Source organism: Polistes dominula, unplaced genomic scaffold (assembly GCF_049000335.1).
Source record: "Polistes dominula isolate Pdom_NZ unplaced genomic scaffold, Pdom_raw_medaka contig_73, whole genome shotgun sequence".
NCBI classification, from domain to species: Eukaryota; Metazoa; Arthropoda; class Insecta; order Hymenoptera; family Vespidae; genus Polistes; species Polistes dominula.
Window position 1 is genome coordinate 5674142 of NW_028300951.1, and position 26570 is coordinate 5700711.

The window sequence follows — 26570 nt, forward strand, 5'->3', positions numbered from 1 at the left end:
AGCCAAATTTCTCTTTCTCTCTCTCTCTCTTTTTATTTTTCTTTTGATTTCTCTTTTATTCAACACCTGTAATGATGGCCTTGCTAAAGTAAACGCATCTTTTACGAACGTCCCTATTTTTCTATTTTTTTTTTATTTAACAGTCTATAAATTTACTATAGAAGATGATCGATTAGCGATGAAATATATTTGAAAGTATATTTATTCGAAGTATTTATGTCAACAACAATTGCAAGATATTTATGATTCAACTTATAAAAAAATAATACAAGGAATGTAGAAAAGTTTGCATAATCTTTTCGAGATAATTGATAGGAGAGAGAGGAACATTTTTTCGTATAGATATTGGCGTTTCCATTAAAGTGTTCTATTTCGTTTATTCCGTAGGATTTGCAAAAGGATCCATTCGTGTTGCAGACGTATGCCGATAGCGTGCTATTTTCACGATTTTCGTGTTATATCACAATGGCTAGTATAAATTTGTAGGGGGCCAAGTTTTCTCAGCCAAAAATGTACAAAAGTATCTTCTTCCTATTCTCAAGTATTTACCTTAAGGATGTTTGCTTCGAAGTTTTCTAGCTGGTTCTCTCTTTTTCTTTTTCTTTTTCTATTTTTCTTTGCAAAATTGGATACGTATTTGCTTTTATACATTACTTTTTCTTTCGTATTTTTAAATAAATCCAAAAACCAAATATATACCAACAATTTTATATTTGCGGAAACACGGGATGAACGTGATCCTTCAATTTACGCAATATAATAAATATTTTATCTGTTGACAATTAAAAAAAAATATAATGGAAAAAATATGGTTGACGATTGCCTGTTTTCACGTGTAACAAACGTAATACATAATTGATTGTTTGATCGATTACTTTTCATTATTTATTCATTTAATAAAAATGTTGGTACAAGTAATATTCGATTTTTATTGCAAACAAAAATTCTCCTTCTTTATTTTTATTATTATTACTATGCAAATAAATGAATGTAATATTATTCGTTTTTAATATCGATAAATATTTAATATATGCAGATATATTTTGCAAAATTAATGTTTCGTTACTTATATCGTTGATGGTTTTTAAGTACGCATCGTTGGTTGCTAAATGCAACGTGAAAATAAGCGATGATCTTGGGATATTCTAAGGGAAATCTCGCGAGTTAGCCTTCGATTATGTCACTCCTATTACCTACTTCCCATGAGAGAAATCCACAAAGTATCTCCCAGGAGTCTAAACGATTCTTTAGTACTACACGAACGACTACTACTACGAAAAGAAGTGTAGATGTAAGAATGGGAAATATAAGAAAAAGGGGAAAAGGAGAGGGAGAGAGGGAGGGTACTGTTGCCGTTTACTTGCATTTAAATCGACCAGAACGACTTTGGTGAAATTTGAATGGCAATGTCCTCCCTAAAATTTGAATTTCTTCTTTCACTCCGCACCCCTTTCCCCGCCCCCTTCCTTTCTTTTCCTTCCTTCTACTCATCTTCTTCTCATCCCCCCCACTGTTAGTTCTTCCTTTCACTTTCTCTTTCTTCGATCTATGATGACGACACCCCCACCTTACCCTCTTTGCTATAAAACACCCCAGATTCCTTTTTTTTTCATTTAAGCAGACATTTTAGAAGCTTAGTAATATAGTAGTAACTTTTTTCGTTACTTTTCGATACGGTCCTGAAATTTTTGTATTTTTAAACTATCGACTACTTTACCCCGTCTTATCCTCCTCCTCCTCTCCTTTCTCCTCTTCTTCTTCTTCTTCTTCTTCTTCTTCCTTTTATGGCGAAAAGCAGAGCCTGTATCGTTCGAGATAAATATTTGCCTTTAAATTAGAGAAGAAGCAGCAGTAGCAAGAGAAGAAGGAAGAGGAGGAGGAAGAGGTGGAGGAGAAAGAGGAATAGGGAAAAGGTAGAAGCATGAGACGTGGCAAAAGTGGAACTTGTTTATTCGCTCCTTCTTGGATATTTCAGTCAGTTATTCGACTCGTCTAAAGGAAAAAGAAAATGAGAGGAAAAAAGAGAGAGAAGAAAAGAAAGAAAGGAAGAAAGAAAGAAAAAAAGTGGAAAGGGTTTTAGTCTTCGTGAATGAAGCTAAGAATTTTCTTTGGTCTACTCTGGAATTTTTTACGCCACCGTACTACTACTATCACACCCGTAAAACCCGGTATTGTGAATATTCTTTAGAAGGCATAAGTTCCTACGAGGGAGAAACTGCTTTTTGAAGATGTTTTTTTTTTCTAAAGGACAATTGAATAGAATAGTCGATTAGAATATTTAACCTCGATAATTGTCCTAGTGTACACTTCAAATTACTCCACCCCTCCCCCTTTTCACTCTTTTTTTTTCAATTCATTTCCCAAGCTTAATGCAATTTTATTAATAATCATTTTATCGTTTCATCGTTTGTCAAATCAAAATTATTATATTGATATATGCAATTTTTGAAAGAAATAATTTCATGTTTAATGATAAACAAGAATATTGAATTTCTTTCTTTTCGCTGAATTAAATGAAAAATAAAGAACACGCTAACATACCAATTGGCTAAAAAAATCTCAGGCATTCTATCAATTGACTTTTTATTATAAAAATATTGTAATTTTATTTTTGAAAAAAAAAACGGTAAAAGGAATGCATGATTCTGATGTTTTATTAAAAATGCAAGAAAATTATGTTTGTAAATTTTTCTTTTTTTTATTAAATGGACACAAATAATTTTAATGAAAAACATTCGAATTGTATCGATCATTCTTATCTTCAATAATTAAATGTTCAACTTTGTTGCAAATAATTTATAAATATTTGTTAACAAAAGAATTCAAAACTAATGCAAAATAAATATAAAAGTGATGTTATGCAAGCAACTTAATAGACAGAATGCTTCGAGAAGCAAGAGAGACAGAGAAAAGGGATAAGGGAAGGATGGAAGGGAAGCTTAGAATTTCGTAATGCTATGTCCTGGTGAATTTTGAATTCCTCGTATCAGGATCGTTGAGTCGGATGTATGTACTTATGTATAATATATATATCTATCTACGAAGTACCCTCTGCTTAAATCGACACTTACCGTTTAGAGATCCTTAAGGAAGGGCGTTTCCTGGTTTCAAAATGAACGAGGCTTATAGATACATATAGCTATCAAGTATTATGAAAGCTGAAAATAATTGGTTCTTTGCTTCTTTTTCTTTTTTGATTTACACCGAAAGATTCATCTTTTCGAACAAATTAAGAAACAAAACAAAATATCCTAGATTAAGTTGAATTGTTTTGAACTGTTTCGATGTACAAAAATACATAATCGTAACCCTTTGCCTTTAATAAATTGTATTTTAACGTTATATAATTATTTATAAAATTATATTTATATATATTTTTTTTCGAGTGTAATAAGGGATAGTAGTAAAAAAAAAAAAAACATAAAAAAGAGGGTAGAAAACAAATTGGAAACGTTTCTACTATTCACAAAAAAAAAAAGAAGAAAAAAAGAAATCAAACAAACGTAAACTAAAATTACTGTATTATTTCTCTATTTTTGTAATCAAACGTAAAAGCCTTTGATTCGTTTCGTTCTCATTCATATTTCCTCGGTTAATTAGCGAAGGGGTAACATGAAAAAAAAAACACTAGGGTAGTATAACGTTACGATATCGTTCTGATCGGTAGTGTCTCGGTATCGCGTTTAAATATTGACGAGCATAACTGTGTGAAAAAAAAAAAGAATAAAATAAGCGAGGGAGAGGAGGAAGAATTTTTTTTCATGTTTGAAGATGAAAAAACAGAAGGTTATAATAGGAAAAAAAAAACTAAACTAGCCTCCGGACGGTAAAAAGAAAAGAGATAGGAGAGAACACAAAAATCCAGAGATACCGGATTATAGAAAAACGACTATCGAAACGAGAGACTCTTTTCGAGTTTTTCAATTTTTGTTTGATACACAACCCCCGTTTGCTGAAATACAGACGTAACGTTACATATACGACGTAACAATATTGCGTATAATATCTATATATATATATATGAAAGAGTGGAAGAGAGAAAAAAAAGATATTCTGCAGTGAACATTTAATTCTGTCAACTTTAGCAACCGAGTCGACTAACGCATCACACACTCACACACACACAAACATACACAGAGATATACATTTATAAGCTTTAAAAATTTGGTTGAATATTTTTTTCTCTATATTTTGCTCGTGTATATTTTCCCTTGTTTTTTTTTTGTTCGTTCAAACCCATCTTCCCTTTTTTCGGTTCGTTCAAGCGTAGGGTACTGCTAATTCGGTTGCACCAAACGGGGTGCAGCGTTTCGCCGAGCTTTCATTCTGAATACTTGCCAGGATAGACATTTCATTTGGAAGTGTCCTTTTCGCGTTAATTCGCGCGTATAGTTAATATATATCGGCTAGAAACTAGCTACTGCTAAGAGAGAGAGAGAGAAAGAGAGAGGGAGAGAGAGAGAGAGAGAGGCATTTTTTGCTAGTCTGCATCTTCCCTTGAAAATAAGTTACGGCAGAAAATAAAACAAGAAAGAAGAAATAGTAAAAGGACAAAAATGATAAATATAATATATATATATATATATTTTTTAATACCGAACGCGTCGTAATGCAAGCTCGTTTGTTCGAAGCTCGGGAGAAGCTCTTAAAAAAAAAAAAAAAAAAAAAAAAAAAAAGAAGAGAAAGAAAAAGTAAAGAAAAACATTTTCTTCTTTAATTCTTTTTTTCTACGAAGAATAAATGATTTCAGCCAACGCGTACATACCTACCTACCTGTATTATTATCATACTTAAGTATATATACACATGCATGTGTGCATACAAACATACCTCTATGCATTAACAGAGAGAGAGAGAGAGAGAGAGAGAGAGAGAGAAAGAGAGAGAGAGTTTACGAGAAAGTTGTCGCATTGTTGCGTTTCTTCTATATTTTAAATATTTTTCTTTACTTTTTTTTTTTTTTATATGAAATGAAAGAATATGTAAATGCTTTTTGTTCCGTAGTATGATATTATTATAACAAAGTAAAGTAAGTTAGTTCATTAATATTACAAGTAAGTATAGTCGTTTTATATTTTTGTTTCTCTTTTTTTTTCCTCCTCCTTAATTATAAGTGCACGGATACATGTGTGTTTAAATAGATACACATACGTTTGTATATCAACAATTCAAAAATAAAATTAAATAAATAAAACGATTTATTAACGTCTGAACGACATCTGCTATTTCTCAACTTCTTTTTTTCATATTTTATTTTTTTGTTCTTTTTTTATTTCATGAAAACCAGTACATTTAAGTTCAACATTCTTTTGAATGAGCCATTTACAATTTTTTCTTAAGTAGCAATCTAGAAAAAAAAGAGAGAGAGAGAGAGAGAAAAGGATTGGACTGAAAGCTAGCGCATCAACTTCTACGACGTTCCGTACTGAAATTATGTTTTAAGTAACGTAGAATATTTATGAAAATAAGAAGTTCGTTTCGCGAGACGAAACATGGTGAAGTTGAACTAGGAGAAAGAGAAGAGGGATGAGGAGGAGAAGGAAGAGATTTGGTAGATGGAGAGGGACGTCTCTTTGTTCGCATTCTATCGCGTAAAAGAAATTACCGGAATGGTCGTCCATGAAAGTGCCAGAGAGATACCAAGACGAATAGGTTAGAGAGTTTTGGTGAAAGAGTTTGAAAATGAAAAAAAGAAAAAATGAGAGAGAGAAAGAAAAAGTAGAAAAAGAATGTGAAAAGAGAAAAGAAGAGTAGAGAGAATGGTGGTTAGCTATGATCGAAAACATTCGCCTAATAGAAAAACATCCGAAAAGGCAAAAGCCGAACGCTTATCTTCATTCGTTCCTACGAACGTTTAGTTTTCTAGTGGCATCATTCTCCCTTCTTTTTATTTCCTTTCTTTCTCTCTTTTTCCCTCGTATACTTTTTTTTTTACTTTTCTTTCATCCCAACACCCACTATCCTCCGCCCATATTCATCCCGTTTTTCTTTTTTTTCCTTCTCGTTCTTGCGAATGGAGGGGGTGGAGGTGGGTGGAAAGCTTCTTCTTTTTCTTCTTCTTTTTCTTCCTTCTTCCTTCTTGCATAGTATTCAGAACGTCTGTCATCTCGGTGCTCCGGGATTTAAATGGAAAGACGAACGAGTTGGCGGAAACTTTTATTTACTTTATAAAAGCGCGGCGCCAGAGATCTCTCTCTCTCTTTCTCTTTCTCTCTCTCTTTAGCTCAGTGTACGGAAGGTAAAATAAAGTTTTTGGCGAACTGAGCGCGTACGAGCGAATGAACGAACGAACGAATGAATGAATGAGAGAGAGGTGAAGGAGTTAAAGAGAGAGAGAGAGAAGACAAAATAAGAAAAAAAGTGTAGTGAAGAGAAAAGAGAAAAGAGAAGACGACGGAGAAAAAAAAGTAGACTGGTGGAGTAGCTACTAACGTTTACTGTACGATTCGGGAAAGGGGTAATGTTTTCTTTTTCCTGAAATAAAATGGCGAGGGGGGATACACGCGCAAACTGTTTAAGGTTGGCGGATATCGTTTACGATTGGTTGGCTGACGCTTTCTTGTTCAAAGACCAGTCAAAGTTGAAACGAATCGTTTTGGCAAGAAAGAAGTTAGTTGGATCATTGATTTCAAACGGGCGTATTGGCTGGGGGTGGGTTCAGGAGATACGATGAAATATGCTGATTTTTTATATAAATATATATCAAAGTTTACAGAAAAATTTTAAATTATCAAATCTTACGTTTCATTTGACTTTCAAACGTTTTGCCAATATCTTCGTTGAAATTTATCTCCAGCTTGTTTAATTAATATTTCTATTTATTTATTCACAGTCGATATTTTCTTTTGTTTTTTTTTTATCAATTAAATTTGTAAGTATAAATAATAATACGAATGTGGGTGTTGTTTATGGGCTACATTTTGATGAAAGATTTTTAATAATTATTTTTATTATAAATAATAACGGTAATTAATTAATACGAAATAAATGGAAAATAAGTAATGAATTTAATTTGTTCATTTTTATTCCTTTTTTTTTCGAACAATGTCTAGGTTTTTAGTCTTGAAGAAAAATTTTATACGAGATGAGTTAGCGTAGCGAGACAGCATAATATATATGGGGTGGAAAAAAGTATCACGGTATATTAATGAATGACGACCATTAAAAGCGTTTTAATGAACATATCGCTAGGAAAACGGAGCAGGTGAGGGAGGAGGGAGGAGTTGGGACTTGAGTGGGGGGTAAAATATGACACGATTATATGACGCCCACCATTCAGATAGACTTTTGTTAAATTCATGTTATATACATGGAACATTAGTAGTCTTAAGAAGACGCATGGGTCATTTCGCGACGTTAATACGGGTCGAGGATTCATTAGACGAAATGCACTCTATGCGCGACACATAGTGCTCTTGTGCTTTCGGCGATTATAAATTCTATTCATTACCGCTGAAATAGCGTGAGGAACCACTGTTTATATAGATATTATACTCCATGTATGTTAAGTTACAGATAACAACTAAATTTAAGATCCGGAAATCGTAGTAGAACTTTTATGTAAAACTATGCAAAAAGAAAAAATTAAAAAAAAATTTTTTCAATCGTTTCAATTAACTATGACATTTAGACGATGAGAAAAGAAATGAAATCGTTTCTGGTGGTTTAAAAGAAGTCTTTCACGAAAAGTCACAAGTACTGCATGAAAATTAAATACTCCGTGGCTTCTTATTCGCCTTATCAATAATTTATCCTGACGGTGCTTTGGGGTTTCGAAACTGTCTCGCAAAATTTCTCTTAGCGTAATTTTTCGACTCTTTTTTTGCCGTTCTCTTCTCTCTTTTTTTCTTATTATTTTTCTTCAAATATATTTTTCACACTACTTCAGAATAAAAAACGAGGAGACGCCTTTTAAAAGATATTGTTTTTTACATATTAAAAATTCAACGAATTTCGTAGCGTGATTTTTGTAGATTCGATGAGAATTTGTAATTTGTATCTCGACTCGTATTTACGGGGGAGGAAAACAAAACAAATTACATTTGTTACGCACTGTATTTATATTCTTTTTTTTTTTATTTATGATATCTGCACGTTATCCCCCCCCCCCCTTTCCCTGTACGTATGAGAAAAAGATATAAAGAGAAAGAAAGAGAGAGGGTGAACTAGCAAAGTTTCGTAGAGCTCGCATGAATTTTTGCACTTTCGCATTTGTTATGTTGGTATATACATTTCTTTTTCTCTCTTTTTCTCTCTCTCTCTTGCTCTTTATCTGTATATCTACTATACATCCAGGTACGTAGTATATCTTGCACTTCGGATAGATGGACGCGACAGGCAGCCGAAACAACGGCCATGGGATCCGTCGTAATTTTTAGATTTAGTTGCATCGTTCCAACGGGCAACGTGGAACGCCATAAATTTACATTCATCGTGATTTCTTTTACAGGAATGCCGCGTATGCTAACGAAAGCCCATTAAGATATTTTATGGCATAAAAGAGCGAAAGGGAGAGTAGAATGGGAAAAAGGGAGAAAAAGAAAAAACAAACAAACAGGCAGACAGACAGACGGACGAACAGACAAGCAGACAGATAAACAGATAGATAGAAATGATTTTACCAAACAAAACGTGCCTCGTTTCATGCATTCATGAATACCTTCGCGTGTCCTTCCTATCTCGCATATACGAAAGAATAAAAAAAAGACATTTTTAAAGAGAACCTAAGTCTACCAGACGTAGACAAAAAAAGAAAACGAAAAATTAAGAATCCTACATCCTTTTTATTATTCTAAAAACGTTCGTTTAAACTTCGTATAAATTTTTGTAACTACAAATCTTATCCTTTTGTTCTTTTTTTTACGGTTCTTTTCTTTACTTCACCACGGTTAAATTATTCGTTTAAATCCGATCCTCATGCTAATGTGCAATTTAAGTTTATTATTTCTCATAAGCTTGCTTATACATAAAATGTTTGATAGATGATCATCTTCTCTATGAAATAATAGCATATCCTAAAAACCAAAAAGAGATTTCGTTTATCGATCATTCTAATCTCGTACTTCTCGTTACTCTGTAATTACAGAAGATAATTTGCTCGTCCAATCGGACAGATAGGTACTCGTAAAAATAGGAATGGGGGAAAAAGTAAGCTCGTGGTTCCATGAAAAGCACCACCGTCTACTACCCCCACCTCTTATTCTACTCTCTCTCTCTCCTACCCCCTTCCCTTCCTTCTGCCAGCCTTCTGCCTGCCCCTTTATCCCGACATTTCCTCCGTACCGAATCCCTTCCCATTTTCTCCATCGGGCCAGCTAGTAGTTGTAGATTACGCTATCGATTTTCGTATCGGCCTTCGCGTCGCCATAGTCAGTAGTTGTTCGCTATAGCACGATTCAACGCCACGCCATGCTATGCCATGCTACGCCATGCCATGCCACGCCATACCAACATGCAGTGTGTGGGCCGATCGTTCGGATTTTCTCTCGTTGCCACGTAGGAAAATCCTCTTTCTCGTTCCATTCGATATCATCGCGTCCGGGAACGAAGTGAAAGAGAGAGAAAAAGAGAAAGAGAGAATGGTATATAAAGAATAGGAAAAGAGAGAGAGAGAGAGATTTTAGCCACGATCGGACGTGGCTATAACCGGCTGTGAACTGAACTAAAGAGAGAGAAAGAGAAAGAGAAAGAGAAAGAGAAAGAGAAAGAGAAAGAGAAAGAGAAAGAGAGAGAGAGATTCACAGTGCTTTCGATTTTCCGCGCAATTTTCGAACCCACCGGTGGACAGATGGCCTACGAATCATGTCCATTGTCATCCAACAATACCTCTCTCTCTCTCCTTCTCTTACTCTTTGTGGTTGTCTTCTTCTCCATAGGTAGCTGTTCCTTTCTCGCGGTTTGTGATATGTATTATGGTCTTATGCATGTGGTTACATATCTACATTTATATGCATACGTATATATGCATAAACATCAGTACATGTATATATATGTACACTTATATATAATATATACGTAGTTATACGTCTAGATCAAGATGTATATGAATTTATATACATGTGTATGTATACGTATGGATGCATATTACTACACACGCACACATATATATAGGAAAGGGAAGTAGAGATCATACAGGTGCAAGGGGTCAACCCTTCCTGTAATACATAACTTCCTCACCAGCAGGACCTTATGTAATGCCTTGAAGAGAATGCAGTACATAACCTGGGCCTTGTACATGATACGTGCGTCTTGGCATGCAGGTGTTACATACACGTATGCACACCACCAGTCAGGATATTACCGGTAGGGAAGATATAGGTAGGTAGAGACGCCTAGGCTCGTACGGTGTAGGTGGTAGGTAATATTCGCCGATCTTGAAAGCACGTTCGAGCGATCGATCTTTCTCTTTCTCACCCTCTCTCTCTCACTCTCTCTTGTTTCCATCTTTGTCCTTCTCTCTCTCTCTCCTTCTTCGACCTCCTTTACTTCGCACCACCTTAGCTTGCATTCGAAGGTCTACTATGTCGTCTCTTCGACGTTAGCTAGGAGAGAAGCACGAAGCTCTACCAAGGAGAGTAGAGAGAGAATGAGAGAGTAGATGGTGTATCGTCGAGTAGGTATCTCAACTTACGATTGCCCCGGGGGGGCGTGCACAGAAGTGCAAAGCAATCGTCTCCCTACTCGACCCTGTGGCTCCTAGCTTCTCCTTACTGACGTATCGGAATACATGTATAGGACAGAAATAGGGAGAGCAGAGCAGAGTAGAGCAAAGTGTGTGAGTGAGAGGGAGATAAAAGGACAGAGAAAGATAGACCAAGAGACAGAGAGAAACTGTTACCCTCTCATCCTAGTAGTAGTTTCGTTCTCGTGTTACTTCTAGAGAACGAACGACCTACGGAATTCTATTCGAAGTCGAATACTTTCTCTTCTTTCTCTTTCTCTCTTTTTCTATCTCTCGTCCAGTAACACCCACCTTGGTCATTCCTTTAACCTTCAAGGATTCTCGTACCGTTCGTATGTCCCTTATTTACGCGATCCTTCCATGATTTAAGGAAAGGAAAAAGAGGGTGAAATGAAGAAGATGTAAGATCAAAAAGGAGGAAGAAAAAATAGGGTAGAATTCGATATAAAGCCATATCAATTAAATTTCTTCTAATTCACCAACGTCTGAGTTCTTCTTTGAACAAATCGATTCTTTTTTTTTAAACATTAGCTTTACTCGCTGATATGTATTATCGATTTACCTATCGATTCTCAGATATCGGATTGCAGATAGGAACACTATTATGGTGGTGGTGGGTGGTGGTTGGTGGTTGGATAGTACCTACGCATGAATTTATTGAAACCACTTCGGTACCCATCTTCGATCGTGGCTTTGCTTCGACCGAACCAGCCAATCGATGATAGCTTATATATTCTATGTACAATATATATATATATATATATATATATATTCGGATATATATGTCGTAGTCCGCTTATTACGGATTAACGATGATCCAGTTGGAGTCCAACGTAACGAGGAGCGAGGGCAACAAAACCACCCCAATGTTGTACCCTAGAAGGGCTTCCCCGGGTGGCGTAAATCGAGCTTACAGCTTTACTTGTTGTTTCTCCGCTCACGTTGATGACAATGCTAAGAGAATGGACGATACTCGAGAGTTTCATTACTTTTCTATCTATATTTCTAATTACTTTTGATTGTTTTATAAATCTATAAATCAAACTCACATACACGCACACACATAAATTATAATACTGTTTCGATTAGCCTAATTAATAATTAGTTTGTATTTAAATCTGTTATTATATATAAAATATATTTTATTATAAATTCTAACACAGATAATCAGTATCAGTTAATTAATCACGAGTTTAGAAGAATAATATAATCATCTAAGGAAGAGGGAAAGATAAAAACAAATGAAAATCAGGTAAAGAGTGATGGAATTTAATTAGCGTGCATTAAAAATTCACGATAGTCTCTCGACAGCAAATTAAAAGGTATAGTTCCTATCTAATACGGGTGTTGTAAGCTGGACAAGTCCGAGGTAATATGCTGTCAAGAAACACAAGCGAGGTCATCGATCTTCCTCTTTTCCAAGTTAAGTGCTTCTACCTTCTCTATCTATCTATCTATCTATCTCCATCTTTCTTACTCTCGCACGACTTGACGTCGTTCCCTTTCTACATCGAGAAACAATATTTAAATCAACGATTATTCGAAATGGCTGTTATCTCGACGTCTATCCTAATCTAATTTTCTTTTTTTTTCAAGAATGAATGAAAGATGGGTCGGAAAAAGATTTCATCAAATACGATATACTTCTTCTTAAGATCTTTGTTTTCATTTTCTTGCACGTTACGTTACAAGCAACATATTTATTTAGAGTTTCACATGTATATCCATCACTATACTCCACATCCTTGTTTGTTCTCCAAAGTGACGTTGTGTTTTCCCAGGAACGCTTAAACTATATATATACATATATATACATATGTACTTAGCTACGTTGATTCGTATTCGTTAGCTCCCTTTTAGGGCTAACCGTCGTTGGGCATCTCACGGCAGATCCAGATCCTATGTTTACAACGGAGCTTAGGTTTACGAGCGTGTCGATCGTGCGTGGAATCGCAAACGCGTAGGTCGTTTCGTAGTTAAGAGCTGGATAGGAATAACGATGAGATTAGAAATTCACGGACTTCGCTAGATACATGAAGCAACAAGGGTTCTTTCTTCTTTTTTGTTTATCTTTTTTTATTTATTTTTTATACCTTTTTTTCATATCTCTCAATCGAAATCTATCAAATATCGCGATAGGATTTTATGATAGTCTTTGTTATGTTAAAATTTAATACCAAAATTTAACTCACGATGAGAGATAACAGCCACAAATGCGAATTAGAATTTAACTTGAATATATTATACAACAATTAATTTTAAATGAAGATAGTAATCATACCGAACTCTCAATTAAAACTCAACGAATATATATAGCAATCAAATGCAATAGCGTTTATTCTAGAAATATTAAACTATATTTTCTTTGCCCGTTAGGTAAAATATCGAATCCCCCATTTGATATAAACTGTTACAATTCGTTTCGTACTGTTCGGGATGGATCGTTATAAAGCATATAAATTTGTAGATGAAATAGGAAGCTCGTTGTTATACGTCGGATATACAGGCTTACGCGTATGTATACGCGAATGCTCTTGCTAGTCAGCCCATCGCTTCTACCATGAGATCAAATATTTGCAATTGTTTGATGATTAATCTGGATAAATATATAAATGGTCGGTAAATCGAAACGTAAATGAACCAGTTTGACCGCCTCTGGTTACGAGGTATACCATTACGTCATTCTATATTTCAAAACTAAAATGGATTCTTTATTTTTTGCCTTGATATTATTCACATTTCGACAAGCATCATCTACTAAATTCTATCAATATTTATATTAATAAAATTGATCCAATAATAAATTATTTACATTTAAGATCTTATTATTTTGTCGCATATATTTATCATAACTTCTAAAATGCAACCTTGATGATCCTAAACGAAATTTTAGGAAAGTTACAACAACCTGAGGACTCGTATAGGTTTCGAAAATTAATTCAAAACCAGTTTAGCAACAATACCTATATTGGTATGCCTGTGAGTTTACCACGTCAGTGAAAGAGAAGGATAATACGGAAGAGGGGAAGGTCTTTATCTAGGGTAACGAAAATATTTGCTCGAGTAAAAGGGGATTCACCAAGTGGAAAAGTTTGAAAATCTCTGATTTATATTATATATATATATAAACTTTAAAACATTTTTAATAGAATGACCATAGCTTTTAAAATTAATCGATCTATTTGCTCGAGAATTTCATTAAATTTCATTCAACCAATTTATTACCTGTAGTAGAATAAAAAAAAAAGAAAACGCTTTTATTCGTTCACAAAGGAGACGTATACGCTGAGGACAGGTTATAGTGAGAGTACATTTATAAAATCGTCATGATTCGTGTAGAACTTCAAACAGAATTGAAGAATTCCACTTCTATCAAAAGTTGTAACGAGCTTTTCGCGATGTTGATTGCATAAGATAGTCCCGCAACGGCCGTGCTCGAAAAAAATAAAAAATAAATAAAAGTTAAATAAAATAACAACAACAACGATGACAACTACGAGAAAGAAAAAAAGAAATCTGAGATAAAACGAAATTACGTTAAAATCCTTTTCTCGTCTTTTTTGTCAATTTCTTTTCCATTCTCACTCGTTTTTATCATTTTTGAAACATTTTAACGAATCAACGTAAAATCTTTATTACATAATCCGATATCATCCTGTAATTCGGTTTAACAATTAAACAACACGAATATGTCCTACATTTAAATTACCTTGATTTTTGTAATACAGATTCTGACTAAATTACAAATTCTGACTAACGAATAGAAATAAAAAAAAAAAAAATAGTAAAGAAAGAAGAAAAGAAAAAGAGATTCTATTTATGAGGACGACAGTAATTTTTTCCTAAAATAAAAATGAATCCGAAAAACGTGTACATAGTAAAAAAAAAAAAAAGAGATAGCGAAAAAGGATAAACAATGTAATAAATTTCAGTGGCGTGTATGAGGTACCGCTTAAGCACGAGAATTCGGCCATTATATATCGTGGAAGTCGTTTATCGGGCCGCATTGAAGACAATGGGAACGCGGAAATTATTTATCGTAGAATAATTAACCTTGCGCCTAATACGAGCCACGACCATACACCATCATCCTTACACTACCTGCTAGATAACTTCCTATATACACATGTATACACATATACACACAAATACATATATATATATGTATTTATACTTACCGATAAATATATGTGTGTGTGTATGTGGGGGTGTTGTGTGTGTGTAGAGTAATGAGAGTGCGACGACAACACGCGATAAAGCGGATTTCAAATTAGAGGAGCAAACTCGGCTGATGGTGTATGGTCTGTGTTACATTCTCTTTCTCTCTCTTCTTCTCTCTCTCTCTCTTTCTCTTTCTATTTTCTCTCTCTCTCTCTCTCTCTCTCTCTCTCTCTTATCGTCAGTTAAACGAGGCTAAGCGCATGGCGCTTAATCGTCCGTCGTATATTTTTCGTTTAGGAGGAAACTGTTAACGTTTAGGTAAAGGAAAGGAAAGTGAGTGTAAAAAAGAAGAATAAGAAGAATAAGAAGAAGAAGAAGAAGAAGGGAAAGAAAAACAGAACGTAAAGAAGGAAGAGTGTAAGAGATAATAAGAAAGCACCGTGGATAAACCATTCTTTCTACTTCTCCTTCTCCCTCTCATCTCATTCTTTTTTCTATTTCTTTTAATTTTTAAAACTATTTAAGATCTTTTTTTTTATATTATATTTTTTATCTTACCTCGGCAGAACGACGAACGTTTATTAACAATAACATCTAAGAGGTAGAGAAAAAGTGATGATGATGGTGGTGGTGGAGAAGGAGGAGAGTTGTGAAAAAAATTTGTCCATCATCGTAGATATATATATATATACTTTTATGCATTATGCTCTACTATAGGGACTTTAGGTTTCACAATAGGCTTTGAAGGGCTAAGTAAGCTTTCATAGTAAAGCAACAGAAGTACGGACGATAAAACAAAACGTTCGTAAACGTTTGTGGATAGGGACGAAAAAATGTATATATGTATTCGTATACTTTAAAGTAGCACTTAACTTTTAATAACAACTAATGAACTATCTCTCTCTCTCTCTCTCTCTCACTTTCTTTTTCTTTTTCTCTTTATTCTTTTAACTACTCTCTTCTTGTTTAACCAAAGCTTTTCTATTATCCTTTGTGTCCTTTTATTTTTTTTCTTTATTTGTTCTTTCATTATTTTATTGGTAATTAAAAAAAAAAAAGATAAAAAGAATAAAGAATAAGGAAGAAAAAAATATTCCAGATAAAGGATTAAAATTGAGCGAATAATCACGTCGATTTTATTACTCGTAAAGAAATCACTGTGGTTTATTTAAAGAGAGAAATAAAGAGAGAATAAGAGAAAGAGAAAGAAAAAGAGTCAGGTGAAAATTATCAAAATTTAAGATGACGATAAAGAGTCTCTCTTACTCTCTCTCTCTCTCTCTCTCTTTCCTATAAAAATGTCGGCGTAAAAGGTATCGTTTTCTAAAGTTCGCCTTGAAAAAACTCTCGCACCTTCATTTCCCTCCTCCTTCTCCACCTTCTTCTCTACTTCGAGAAAAGTCGTGGCTGATTCCGACATTATGCAAACGAGGTGCGACAAGGAAACTTAGTATTTCTATCCTCATTCCAACGTAATTTTTCTCCGAACTACATTTCCGTCTACAAGGCGAACCCTTAGGATGAAGTTGAACGACTAAGTTCAAAGGGGAGGGGGGTAGAAGAGTAAGAAGAGTAAAAAGAAGAAGAAGAAGAATCAAAGTTAAGTGTCTCGTCCTTTACATTCGAGCCACTTTCCGTATACAAAGTGCATAAGAGAATCCAAAATGCGATGAAAGAGGGAGAAAGCAACGTGGCAAGGGTAGAATAAAAAGGGGGATGGGGTGAGGGTGAAGAACAACGTTTGCTTCGCTTCGTGTCTCGAATAAACGTTTAAAGCAGCTTCGAAAGTCAACTAAATCTATCTCTTTCTCTCACAACTCTTTCTATTTAAAATAACAAAGAAACAACTACTAAAATATAAGTTCTCTGTCTCTCTCTCTCTTTCTCTTTCGAAAACCATAAGGGTGTTCTTTACGATCGACAAATGATATCTAATATCATAGGAATTCAAATTATTCTCCATGGATCGATTAGATTTCGAGATCGAAAATTCCCCCACCCCTCTCTTACCTCCTCCTACCGAATGTCCCAAAAATGTTCCAACAGTGTCTTCTGTCTATCCTCGTATACCGTATTCTCGAATCATTCTCGGTGCTCGCGTGCACCGGCTCAGACATGGACGAGGATGTGGACGTTGTAAAGGGTAACATTGGATAACTTCATTGGAATTTCAGGACGTTCTTGACGTGCCCTCGTCGTATCTCTCTTACAATGTTAGATTAAAAATCTATCAAAAATAAGGGAATATAGAACAAAACTTAATATGTGCATTCTACGATACCTAAATGGAAAGTTTTGCAGTATACATATTATTTAATTTTTGCATTTAACATTTATATATAAGTTCATCACCTTCATTCATTCTTGTATCGTTTTAATTATTTCTTTAAACACATGTTATGTTTTTTACAATGATTTGTTGTAAATCATAACGTAAGAAATTAACTTGTTGTAATTGACGTATCAGAGAACAAAAGAGAAAGAGAAAAAGGAGAGAGAGAGAGAGCGACAGTAAACATGGTAAGGAAATTTTAGAAGGAGAAAGGAAATATGGAAAAGAATGAGAATTTTTTAAAATATCTTACATATCAATTTTCTCGCATTTAATCCTTTAAATACTATCTCGACTGAAATATCAGATGGTAATAGCAAGTTTCGAGTTATTACTTTCCCTTTCTTCTTGTTTTTTTTTTCTTTTTTTCCAACTGTATTTTTTCCTCATTTTGATTTTTGGTATCATATCAAATCAAGCTAATAATGAAAATGTTGAACAATATATCACAGCACGAAGAAAATAATAATAATAATAATAATAATAATAATAATAATAATAATTTTCATACTCGTATGTGTTATATTCAAAAGGACAAAAAATAATTATTGGTTCTGAATCGATTAATATTATTTATTATTATTTATTATTCAAGAAAATTATATGAAATAAATAATTGAAGAATAATAAACGTTATATTGCGTAACATATATAATTCAACAATAAATTCATTATTTTAAAGATAAAAGATACTGAAACCACTCCAAATGAAAAACAAAAAAGGAAAGGAATAAATCGAGTTCGATGGGTTAATAATCAAAAGATCGATTACACGTATTAGAACGTAAAATAGTTAAATGCATAAACTACGTTTAAACATAACTTGAAACGTGTTTTAATATCGACGAGATAAATGTTTGATGTAATGAAAAATCTTTCGACTATGTAAAACCGGTGGTAGTGGTGTTGGTAGTAGTCCGTTAAAGAAAGGTGACAGAGATTTATCGCGAGATGAATCGTAATCGGAAATAAAATATCGTTTTAAATCGTTCGCTCGATATCGAAAGATTATTAGAAACGTACAAGGTAAATAAAAAAAAAGTAGGTAGAGATAGGTTGTTGTATGTAGGTAGGTAGATAGGAAGGAAGGAAGGAAGGTAGGAAGGTATATGTAAATCGTTGCTTGTATACAGATCGCGCATAAATCATATATCCTGCATCGCATTATGCTTAAATCGTAAATCACTATACTCCGTTCTGACGCCGCCCCCTTTTATTCCCTTCCTATCAAATTCATCCCTCTCTTTCTCTCTTTTTTTTTATTTATTTTTCTACGAGATAACTCACACACACGCGAATTAAAATATTCGACGACAATTCAATAAAATATACTATCATTTTTATATTCCACTTTAAGTAGTAAAAAGAGTGAAGAAAAAAAAATAAGAGAAAAGAGAGAGAGAGAGAGACAAAGACAATGTAGCGATAAGGAGAAATAACCATCGGATCGTTATAATCCGGGTAAGAAAGTTGTTCGACATTCATCGTAATGATATAACATCGTCAACGTAATAGCAGCGTGGAAACATCACGAAACATTGTTCAACTTTACCTTACTCTCTCTCTCTCTCTCTCTCTCTCTCTCTATCTATCTCTCTTTCTCTCATTCTATTTCAGTATCCTCTACTTCGACATCGATCGCACGACGGGGTTACGCTTCTCGGAACGTCGAGACTACAATATTTCGAAGCTGCAAGAGAGGAGAGAGATGTATCCGGCATAAAACGTATGCGTTTCCTGAAAGACGCGCGTATACGTGCAGAGTTTAGTGTATCGGGAAACCACGAGAATTTACTCATACAAGTTAACTCGTTCATGTATATGTATGTATATATAGTCCCTCTCTCTCTCTTTCTTTCTTTCTCTCTTTCTCTCTTTCTCTTTATCTTTCCCACGGTTGTCAGATAGGTCGAAAAATCTTGGAAGCCTTACTGCTGTCCGCAACGAAGTCCGGTTGCGGGCTGGGTAGCACGTCTATATAGCCTAACACTTTGGCTAAAATTCCGGAACATTCTCTGGACGTGTCCGTGCCGAAACTATCGAATTAATGGTGTGTGTAGAACGTTCAGGAGAAACGGCATTTCCCGTTGACGGTAGTAGTACCAAAGCCACACCACACCTAGGACTGTCTGCTGCAATTCCATCGAACCTACTACTACTACCCCAGAATGGTTCTCGATGGTTGGCTAAGTCTTCTTCGCCTTCAGTCTCTTAAACCTTTAACCCATTCTATTTCTCTAACCCTTTTTGTTTGTTGGTCTATCAGCGATATTCCCCGTATTTAACGATATACACTCGATACTGGTTTTTAAATGTTTAACTAATTATTATAATTACTTATATCTGATTAATTATACTTTTGGACTTTTTTAAACAATTATTTTTTGCGTACAAGTTTTGAATTATTTTCTTTTTAATTTGATCAAACTAAAATATGTTTTATCAAAAGGGTGTAGGGGGCAGGGGTTAAGCAATGTAATTAAGGGGTTGAGGATTATCTTGAAAATAGTTTATTAACCAAGCGTATTTTATCGTTTCAGAAGAGTTCACGGAAGGAGGAATCTCCCCAACGACATCACCGAAGCGTTCGACCCTACTCATCGAGGGTGAGTTATTAATCTCGTATACCCGGTGTCTAAAGGTTCACTCTAAAGTGCTCTTGCCATTGAATGGCAACGAAATCGATCCGCCTTCCTGGTTATTATTACGCCCGTAGGATATGAGCGAAAGGGAAAGCCGTTCTCTTATTTATTTCAGTGTCATTAACAACTACGCGATCATTCCGTTTCTTTTTCGTTCATTCGATACGGAAAAAACGACGATCCGTAAAGTTGAAAGTGAAAATAAATTTACATAGTTAAAAATATATAACGAATATAGACACATAAAAATGTAATAAATAAATAACTATCGAAAATAATTTAACGTAAACCGAGATATAATATGAAATAAAACTTCTATTATAGGGTATAATGATTAATTCGAAATGTGTTAAATAACACGTTATTCGGTATTTTAAACGTTAGATACAATCATGATTTATACTCTAGTATAGTGTGGAGAGTGGATTAATTCTAAGAAACGTTTGTAGGAAGGGAAAAAAAGAAGCCTATTCTCGTAATAGTATATATATATATATATATATAACGCACCAATAAGGTAGCTCGATGAGGAAGGGCTCGGTGAGGAGACCGATAAGGGAGCCTGTCCGCGCCTTAGGGTGCGTTTGTTGAGAGAAAGGAGAAGGAGAGAGTGAGAGAGATAGAGAGCTCTTAGTCGACCCCGCTAATTATTTCGTTCGTGAGCTCCCTACCGATGACGTCAGCTTTCGACCATTCCATCTAAAAACAGTCTTCGCCTTCAACAAGCAACGCCTCCTCCTTCGTCGTCGTCTTTTCTGTTGCCTCACACTTGTGTTTTCCCTGATCCCTGAGCCTTACTGAGCAACCTGCCTTCGTTGTCTTCGGCCTAATGGCTATACATTTTGAATATTTTATCTTCGTCTTTCCTTTCATTCATTTTCACAAAACGAGTGAGTGAGAGAGAAATAGACAGAAAGGACCAACCACAACGATGATGACGAGGAGGACAACGTAGGTGGTGGTTGGTCACAGACGAAATTCTTTTCATTGTTCCTTCACAATGTGTCAGATCTTTTATATCTGGTGTTAAAATGAAAGGAACTTTAGAAGTGATAAAATCTTTCTCTTTCTTTTTTTTTCCTTTTTCTTTTTAACTTTCGCCCAATCACAAATCTTTCTTTCTTAATTTTCTTTTTCTTTTACCTTTCTTTTCATTACTTTTTTACGTTGATTGATTATCAACTTAATTAATCCAGTTAATGATACTTTCTCTCTCTCTCTCTCTCTCTCACTTTTTGTTCTTTTCATTAGATTTTTATATCGTGATTTTGTTTTTTAACTTTGCGTTTAAAAAAAGGGAGGAAAATCTATAAAATATACATCTCGTACAATTTGTCAACAAAAGTATACTCTAACCAAATTTGAAAGTTTAAATTCCATGAACGCAATGTAAGTATATAGGTATAGGTAAAAGATATAGGATATGGGGATGGAAGAAAGAAAAAGGTATAGACGACAATGCAGAAACGCCTGATGGAAATGGCGGGTGATAAAAGTCTCGTTTACCTCACGATTCGTTTGAATTTTAAGAAGACGCGATAACGCGAGTTTCGTTCGATCGATCGATCGATTCCGACTTGAGTTCTCTAGTCCTGAAGTTTCTCTTTGTATAAAGGGGGTTGTGCCGATTCTTCAATCGTAGTTTAAATCAGACCACCCGTGTCTTTTCTCGTCGGTGTCTTTTTAGTCTCTGTGTTGCTTGATTCCTTCTACTTATCGTCGACAAACTTACAGGTTTACAGTTGCCGATAACGCGACGGGGTAGTGATAAATTTCAGTATTTCTCTCGTAAAGTTGTAACGTTGATGTTGACTCTATGGTAGAGAAAAAGGGAGAAAATTAGAGATAGAAGCAGTGACAGACGGAGAAAGAAAAAGTGAGATCGAGAGAGAGATAGAGAGAGAGAGAGAGAGAGAGAGATAGAGAGAGAGAGAGATAGAGAGAGAGAGAGTAGCTCGTTAAAATAAGATTTTAATATTCGAAATAACCTTCGATTTATCTCAATGAAAATTTATACCTCGTGAAAATATACAAAAGGTCTTTTGATATTTTACCTGTTCAATGATTACATTCATGACATTTACGGTTACGTGATTACAACAAAACAAAAGGAGAACACTATTCGTATATATAATATTGTACACATTTATTTCTTATTAAAAATCCTCTTTTGTAGAATTTCATTAAATGTACACACCGATATGGATATATATATTATAAATATTCCCGATTGAATTCTATTCAACCATTTTGCATGATTTATTAATGCAAACCCCGTAAACTATAAATAATAAAAGAGAATTCGGTAATAATTATATATACTAATAAAATCATCGATATTATGTGAATTATTAATATTAATTAATAATAAAATCTAAATATAATTATTCTAGTTAATCAATTAGAAGTATAGTGACGATGAGATACGAGTTTAATAAAGCGTATAAGTAAAAGAGTAAAAAAAAGAAAAAAGGTGTCGAGTAGTACTTTGTGAAAAATTACTAAATAGATAAGAAAAATGATGATGATGATGATGATGATGATGATGATGATGATGATGATGATGATGATATAATAATAGCAGTAGAGGAAAATTATAGTTGAGAATGAGGAGTGTCGTCGCGGTCGACAACACTTTGAATATCTTGAAAATCTTCGTTGTTGTATTTAAGGGCGTGGTGTGGCAGATGGGTAGATAGAGAGATAGTGGTGCGAGGTTCTAGATATCGGTCTGAACCAACCACCTACACCCACCCCCACCCACAGGAGCGTCTACAAGCAACCAACCACCACCATCATCATCACCGCTAGCAACAACAAGAGGTGTACGCGCGTCATAGTCTAACATAAGCGCGCGTTACAACGATGAGCTCTGGTTCGCTAAAGCGCACATGAGCTCTGATGGTTCTACACTAGATTCGCCCTTTCGCCCTCCGAGAACCACCCTTTCGCGTATTCACGCGCACGAACACAGCTTCGGGGATCCACGTCAGAGACCACACATTCTGATTAGTGGCAAATAATAGCCGTAACAATGGGTCCCACCATCGCGAGCGACGGCTCGTATGTCTGTCTGTCTCTCTCTTTCTCTCTGCTCTATTTCTCTCTCTCTCCCTCTCTTGTACGCTAGTTTCTCCATGCCTATGTGCATTGGCGCGCGCGCGCGTGCTTATATCACAGATGGCGTTCCAGCAGTAGTAAAGCCCTAAACACGTGAGTATTGCACGCATACGCACGTATAGAGTTGCATACATATATAGATGCTTTCACGCGTGCATGTGACTTTGCGTGTTCGCATATGGGTTCCCTTTGTGAATACCTAGTACGAGAGAGCAAGTGAGTGAGAGTGAGAGAGAGAGAGAGAGAGAGAGAGAGAGAGAGAGAGAGAGAGAGAGAGGGAAAGCGCCTTTGCGTTAACCCCAGAGACACGAGCCAATCAATCCCCGTCTGCTTTGGCCTCAACCCTCCTCCAACACGCGAGTGTGTTTCCCTTCAGAGAGCGAAAGAGATAGGGAGAGAGAGAGAAGGAGAGTGAGAAGTACGGTCCTGGAATTTCGATGATCTTCGCACTCTTTGGAATACCTTTTTCTTCCCTACTTTTCTCTTACACCTTCTTCTTCTTCTGCCACTTCTTCTACTTCTATTCTCTTTTCCCATTCCCTTCTTTTCGACCCTTCGAGACGCCGTCGATCGTCGAGAACGCTCGTTTGCCAATCGCGATTTAGAAGGATCAAGAATATGTATATAGGTTTATATGTGTGTGTGTGTGTGTGTGTGTCTATATGGGAGTAGGTACTATGTACTATATATATGTTAGAGAAAAAAAAGAGAAAAAATATCTATAAGAAGGGACGAAATCGTTCCTGTCGAGTCTTTGGATTTCAAGAGGGTGAGAACAAGGCGTTGCGACTTTCGGAAGGTTGCTTTTATTAGGCGACGAAAAAGAAGGGACGAAGGGTGCGAAAGAGATGAAACGAGACGAGACGAGACGAGAGGAAACGCGACGGGCTTCTCTTACACCCGGTGGTAGGTAGTAGGTACTTAACGACTAGCGTGAAAATGTCCTGGCCCGTCGCGATAACTTTTTCTCTCCAAGAAACCCCCCCAAGTGTTTTCATTTATTTATCTTTCAGACGAGTAAATCCCACTTGCTCAAAATGTCTCCAAACACTTTATTATCATTCATTTGTCGACTAAGCTATATGTACATACACAAACACACATACACATATATGTGTATACACATTTTAATATTTATATCTCATTTTTATTAATCATATTTTTTTGTCTTTATTATTATTATATCTTTTAAACTCTCTCTCTTCTCTATATTATTATTATTTTATCATTTATCTTTTAGACAAAGAAATACCACTTTTGTTCGAAGTTTATTCAAATATTTAATAATTTGTTTATAATTTGTCGACAAAGCTATTCGTATGTTAATATTATTATTTACTCTTTTATTGAATTTTGTCAACATTACATTTATTCAACAAGTTTTGAACTTAATCTTAGATAATTTTTTATACGCATAATATTATATTATTTATCTAATATTATTTTGTTAAATAATATGCGAGATTTTATACTAGTCTATATGTTTTTTATTATCACTATATATCGTTTAGAAAAAATAACACAATTACAAAATATTCCGTCTGTTATATTAATAATAAAATGAAAGAAAATCTTCCCGACGACATTATACTTATTTTAGTTCGGTCAATATTATTTTTATGTATATTTCTAGAAGAATTATGAGTACATATCGTTTAGATAAGTATAAAAAAAAAGAAATAAAAAAAAGTGAAGAAAAATCGAAGTTGGTTCGATACCATTCACCGATACCATTATTGCTACTACCTCGCTTTTCATTTTTCAACGAAACGTGACTAATGACACCCAGTCGTATCTCCGTCAACGTCGTTTCTCAACGAACTCCAAAGGTGAAAAATCTCGTATCGAATGTATATGCATATGTATATGTATGTATGTATGTATGCATGTATAATATCCTTTTGAGATCGAACAACCTTTTCGAATTTGAAGGTCGAGGTTAAAAGATGGAACGATATTTTCCGAACAACCGAAGTTTTCCATAATTTAACTTACGAAAAGTAGAAAAAGGGATGATACTTTGATAAGAAAAAAGAAGGGAACAACAAATTTAAAAAACAGGAAGAAAAGAAGAGGATGGGATTGATGATAGGGAAAGGAAGATGGAAAGAGAGAGAAAAAAAGGTTCAGTAGTCGAATTGAGGTTAAATCCACGATCCAAGGTTAAGGTTAATAGTCGAAACGAGTAGAAGGGATCTCTTTTGAAGAAGAAAAAGGGGCTTTCCAATTAGGAACGAACGAAAGAAAAAAAAGAGAAAAAAGAACGAGAAAGAAAACGAGGAAAAAGGAAGAAAGAGAAAAGGCGACAAGTTCGTCTTTATCTAATCTTGTTCTCGAACGTGAGCGAGGTAACGTGGAAAAAGCAAAAGAGTTTTCTGTTACTTTCTGTGGCGAGTCTTTTGCCTTCCACCAGTTACGTGCTTTTCTCGATGTCTTTTCCTCCTCCCTCTAACCCCCCAGTCCTTTCCCCCCTCTCCTTTCACTCTCACTCTGTCTCTGTCTTCTGGTTTTTTTAGGAAAGAGAATAACGATCGGAATTACGGTCATTTTCTCTGTGACCGCACAGCTGCCTCATCGAGTGTGTATGTGTAATACACTGTGTGTAAAAAGAAAAGAATAAAAGAAAAGAAAAAAAGAAAAAGGAAAGGATGAATTTTGCGCGAGGAACAAGGTAGACTTCATTACACGTTACACGTATATACTTCGGTACACCACGTCACTAACGTTGTACAAGGTACACGGGAAACTCAGCTGGAAGCCGATAAGGTACACGGCCTTATTAAGATGGTTGAATTCTCTATCGCTTATATGTTAGTTCACGAAACACACTAGTCCATAACGAGTCAAAGAAAATATCCCTTTGGTAAAATGGTTTTCTGTTTCTTTTTCTTTTTTAAAGATACATTATTACAACCTATTTTCTTTATTTAATTTTACTTTAGTATATTTCATATATATATATTTGGATTAACGTATACACTATATAGGTAGGTACTATAAAATTTTTAAATCTCGTAAATTCAAAGAAATAAAATTTTTATAGGAAAAATTGTAGGTCCTTTAAATTAATCAAGAGTTGATTTGTCAATAAATCTTTTATTAGTATGTTTTACAATTGGTATTTTTGGATATTTCGATTTTTAAAAAAATTACCTTTATTATTTTCAATGACTGTCTGACATATTCTGGGTATACTGACAATTAGTTTACAAATTTGGAACTTCGATTGAATCCTTTTGTAAATTATATTTATCTTTTCTACCGATAATACTCATCCGTTTGAACGGATTAAATTAATCCTTTGCCTTGTTAACTTTAGTATAGTTAAAAAAAAAAAATGCAAAATATGACGAAAATGTTGGCTTGGATCTTTTATTTCTTTTGCGATGTTAAAATAAACTATTTAATGGATTGCAACGCTCAAAGATTTTAAATTACGTCTGAAATGTCGGAATTTTAAATGATTGTGAGATTCAAAGCATGGTTTTAAATCAGGTAAAAGCAATTAAAGAAAATCTTTATGAAAAAATGTTTAATTACTTTTCAAACAAGCAAATAAAATATAAAATACATTGAGATATTTATCATATATCATTTGATAACTAAATATAATATATCTGTTACATTGTTAACT

The 26570-nt window shown here is 34.6% G+C and overlaps 1 protein-coding gene across 1 annotated transcript in view; it reads left to right on the plus strand.

The window, feature by feature from the left end:
* The window catches only part of LOC107068709 (uncharacterized), a 288047-nt gene that overhangs the window by 85734 nt on the left and 175743 nt on the right, over positions 1 to 26570 (plus strand). The window contains exon 4 of the mRNA XM_015325410.2: positions 19715 to 19780. Coding sequence (XP_015180896.1) covers positions 19715 to 19780 — 66 coding nt within the window. The remainder of the gene's footprint in view (positions 1 to 19714; positions 19781 to 26570) is intronic.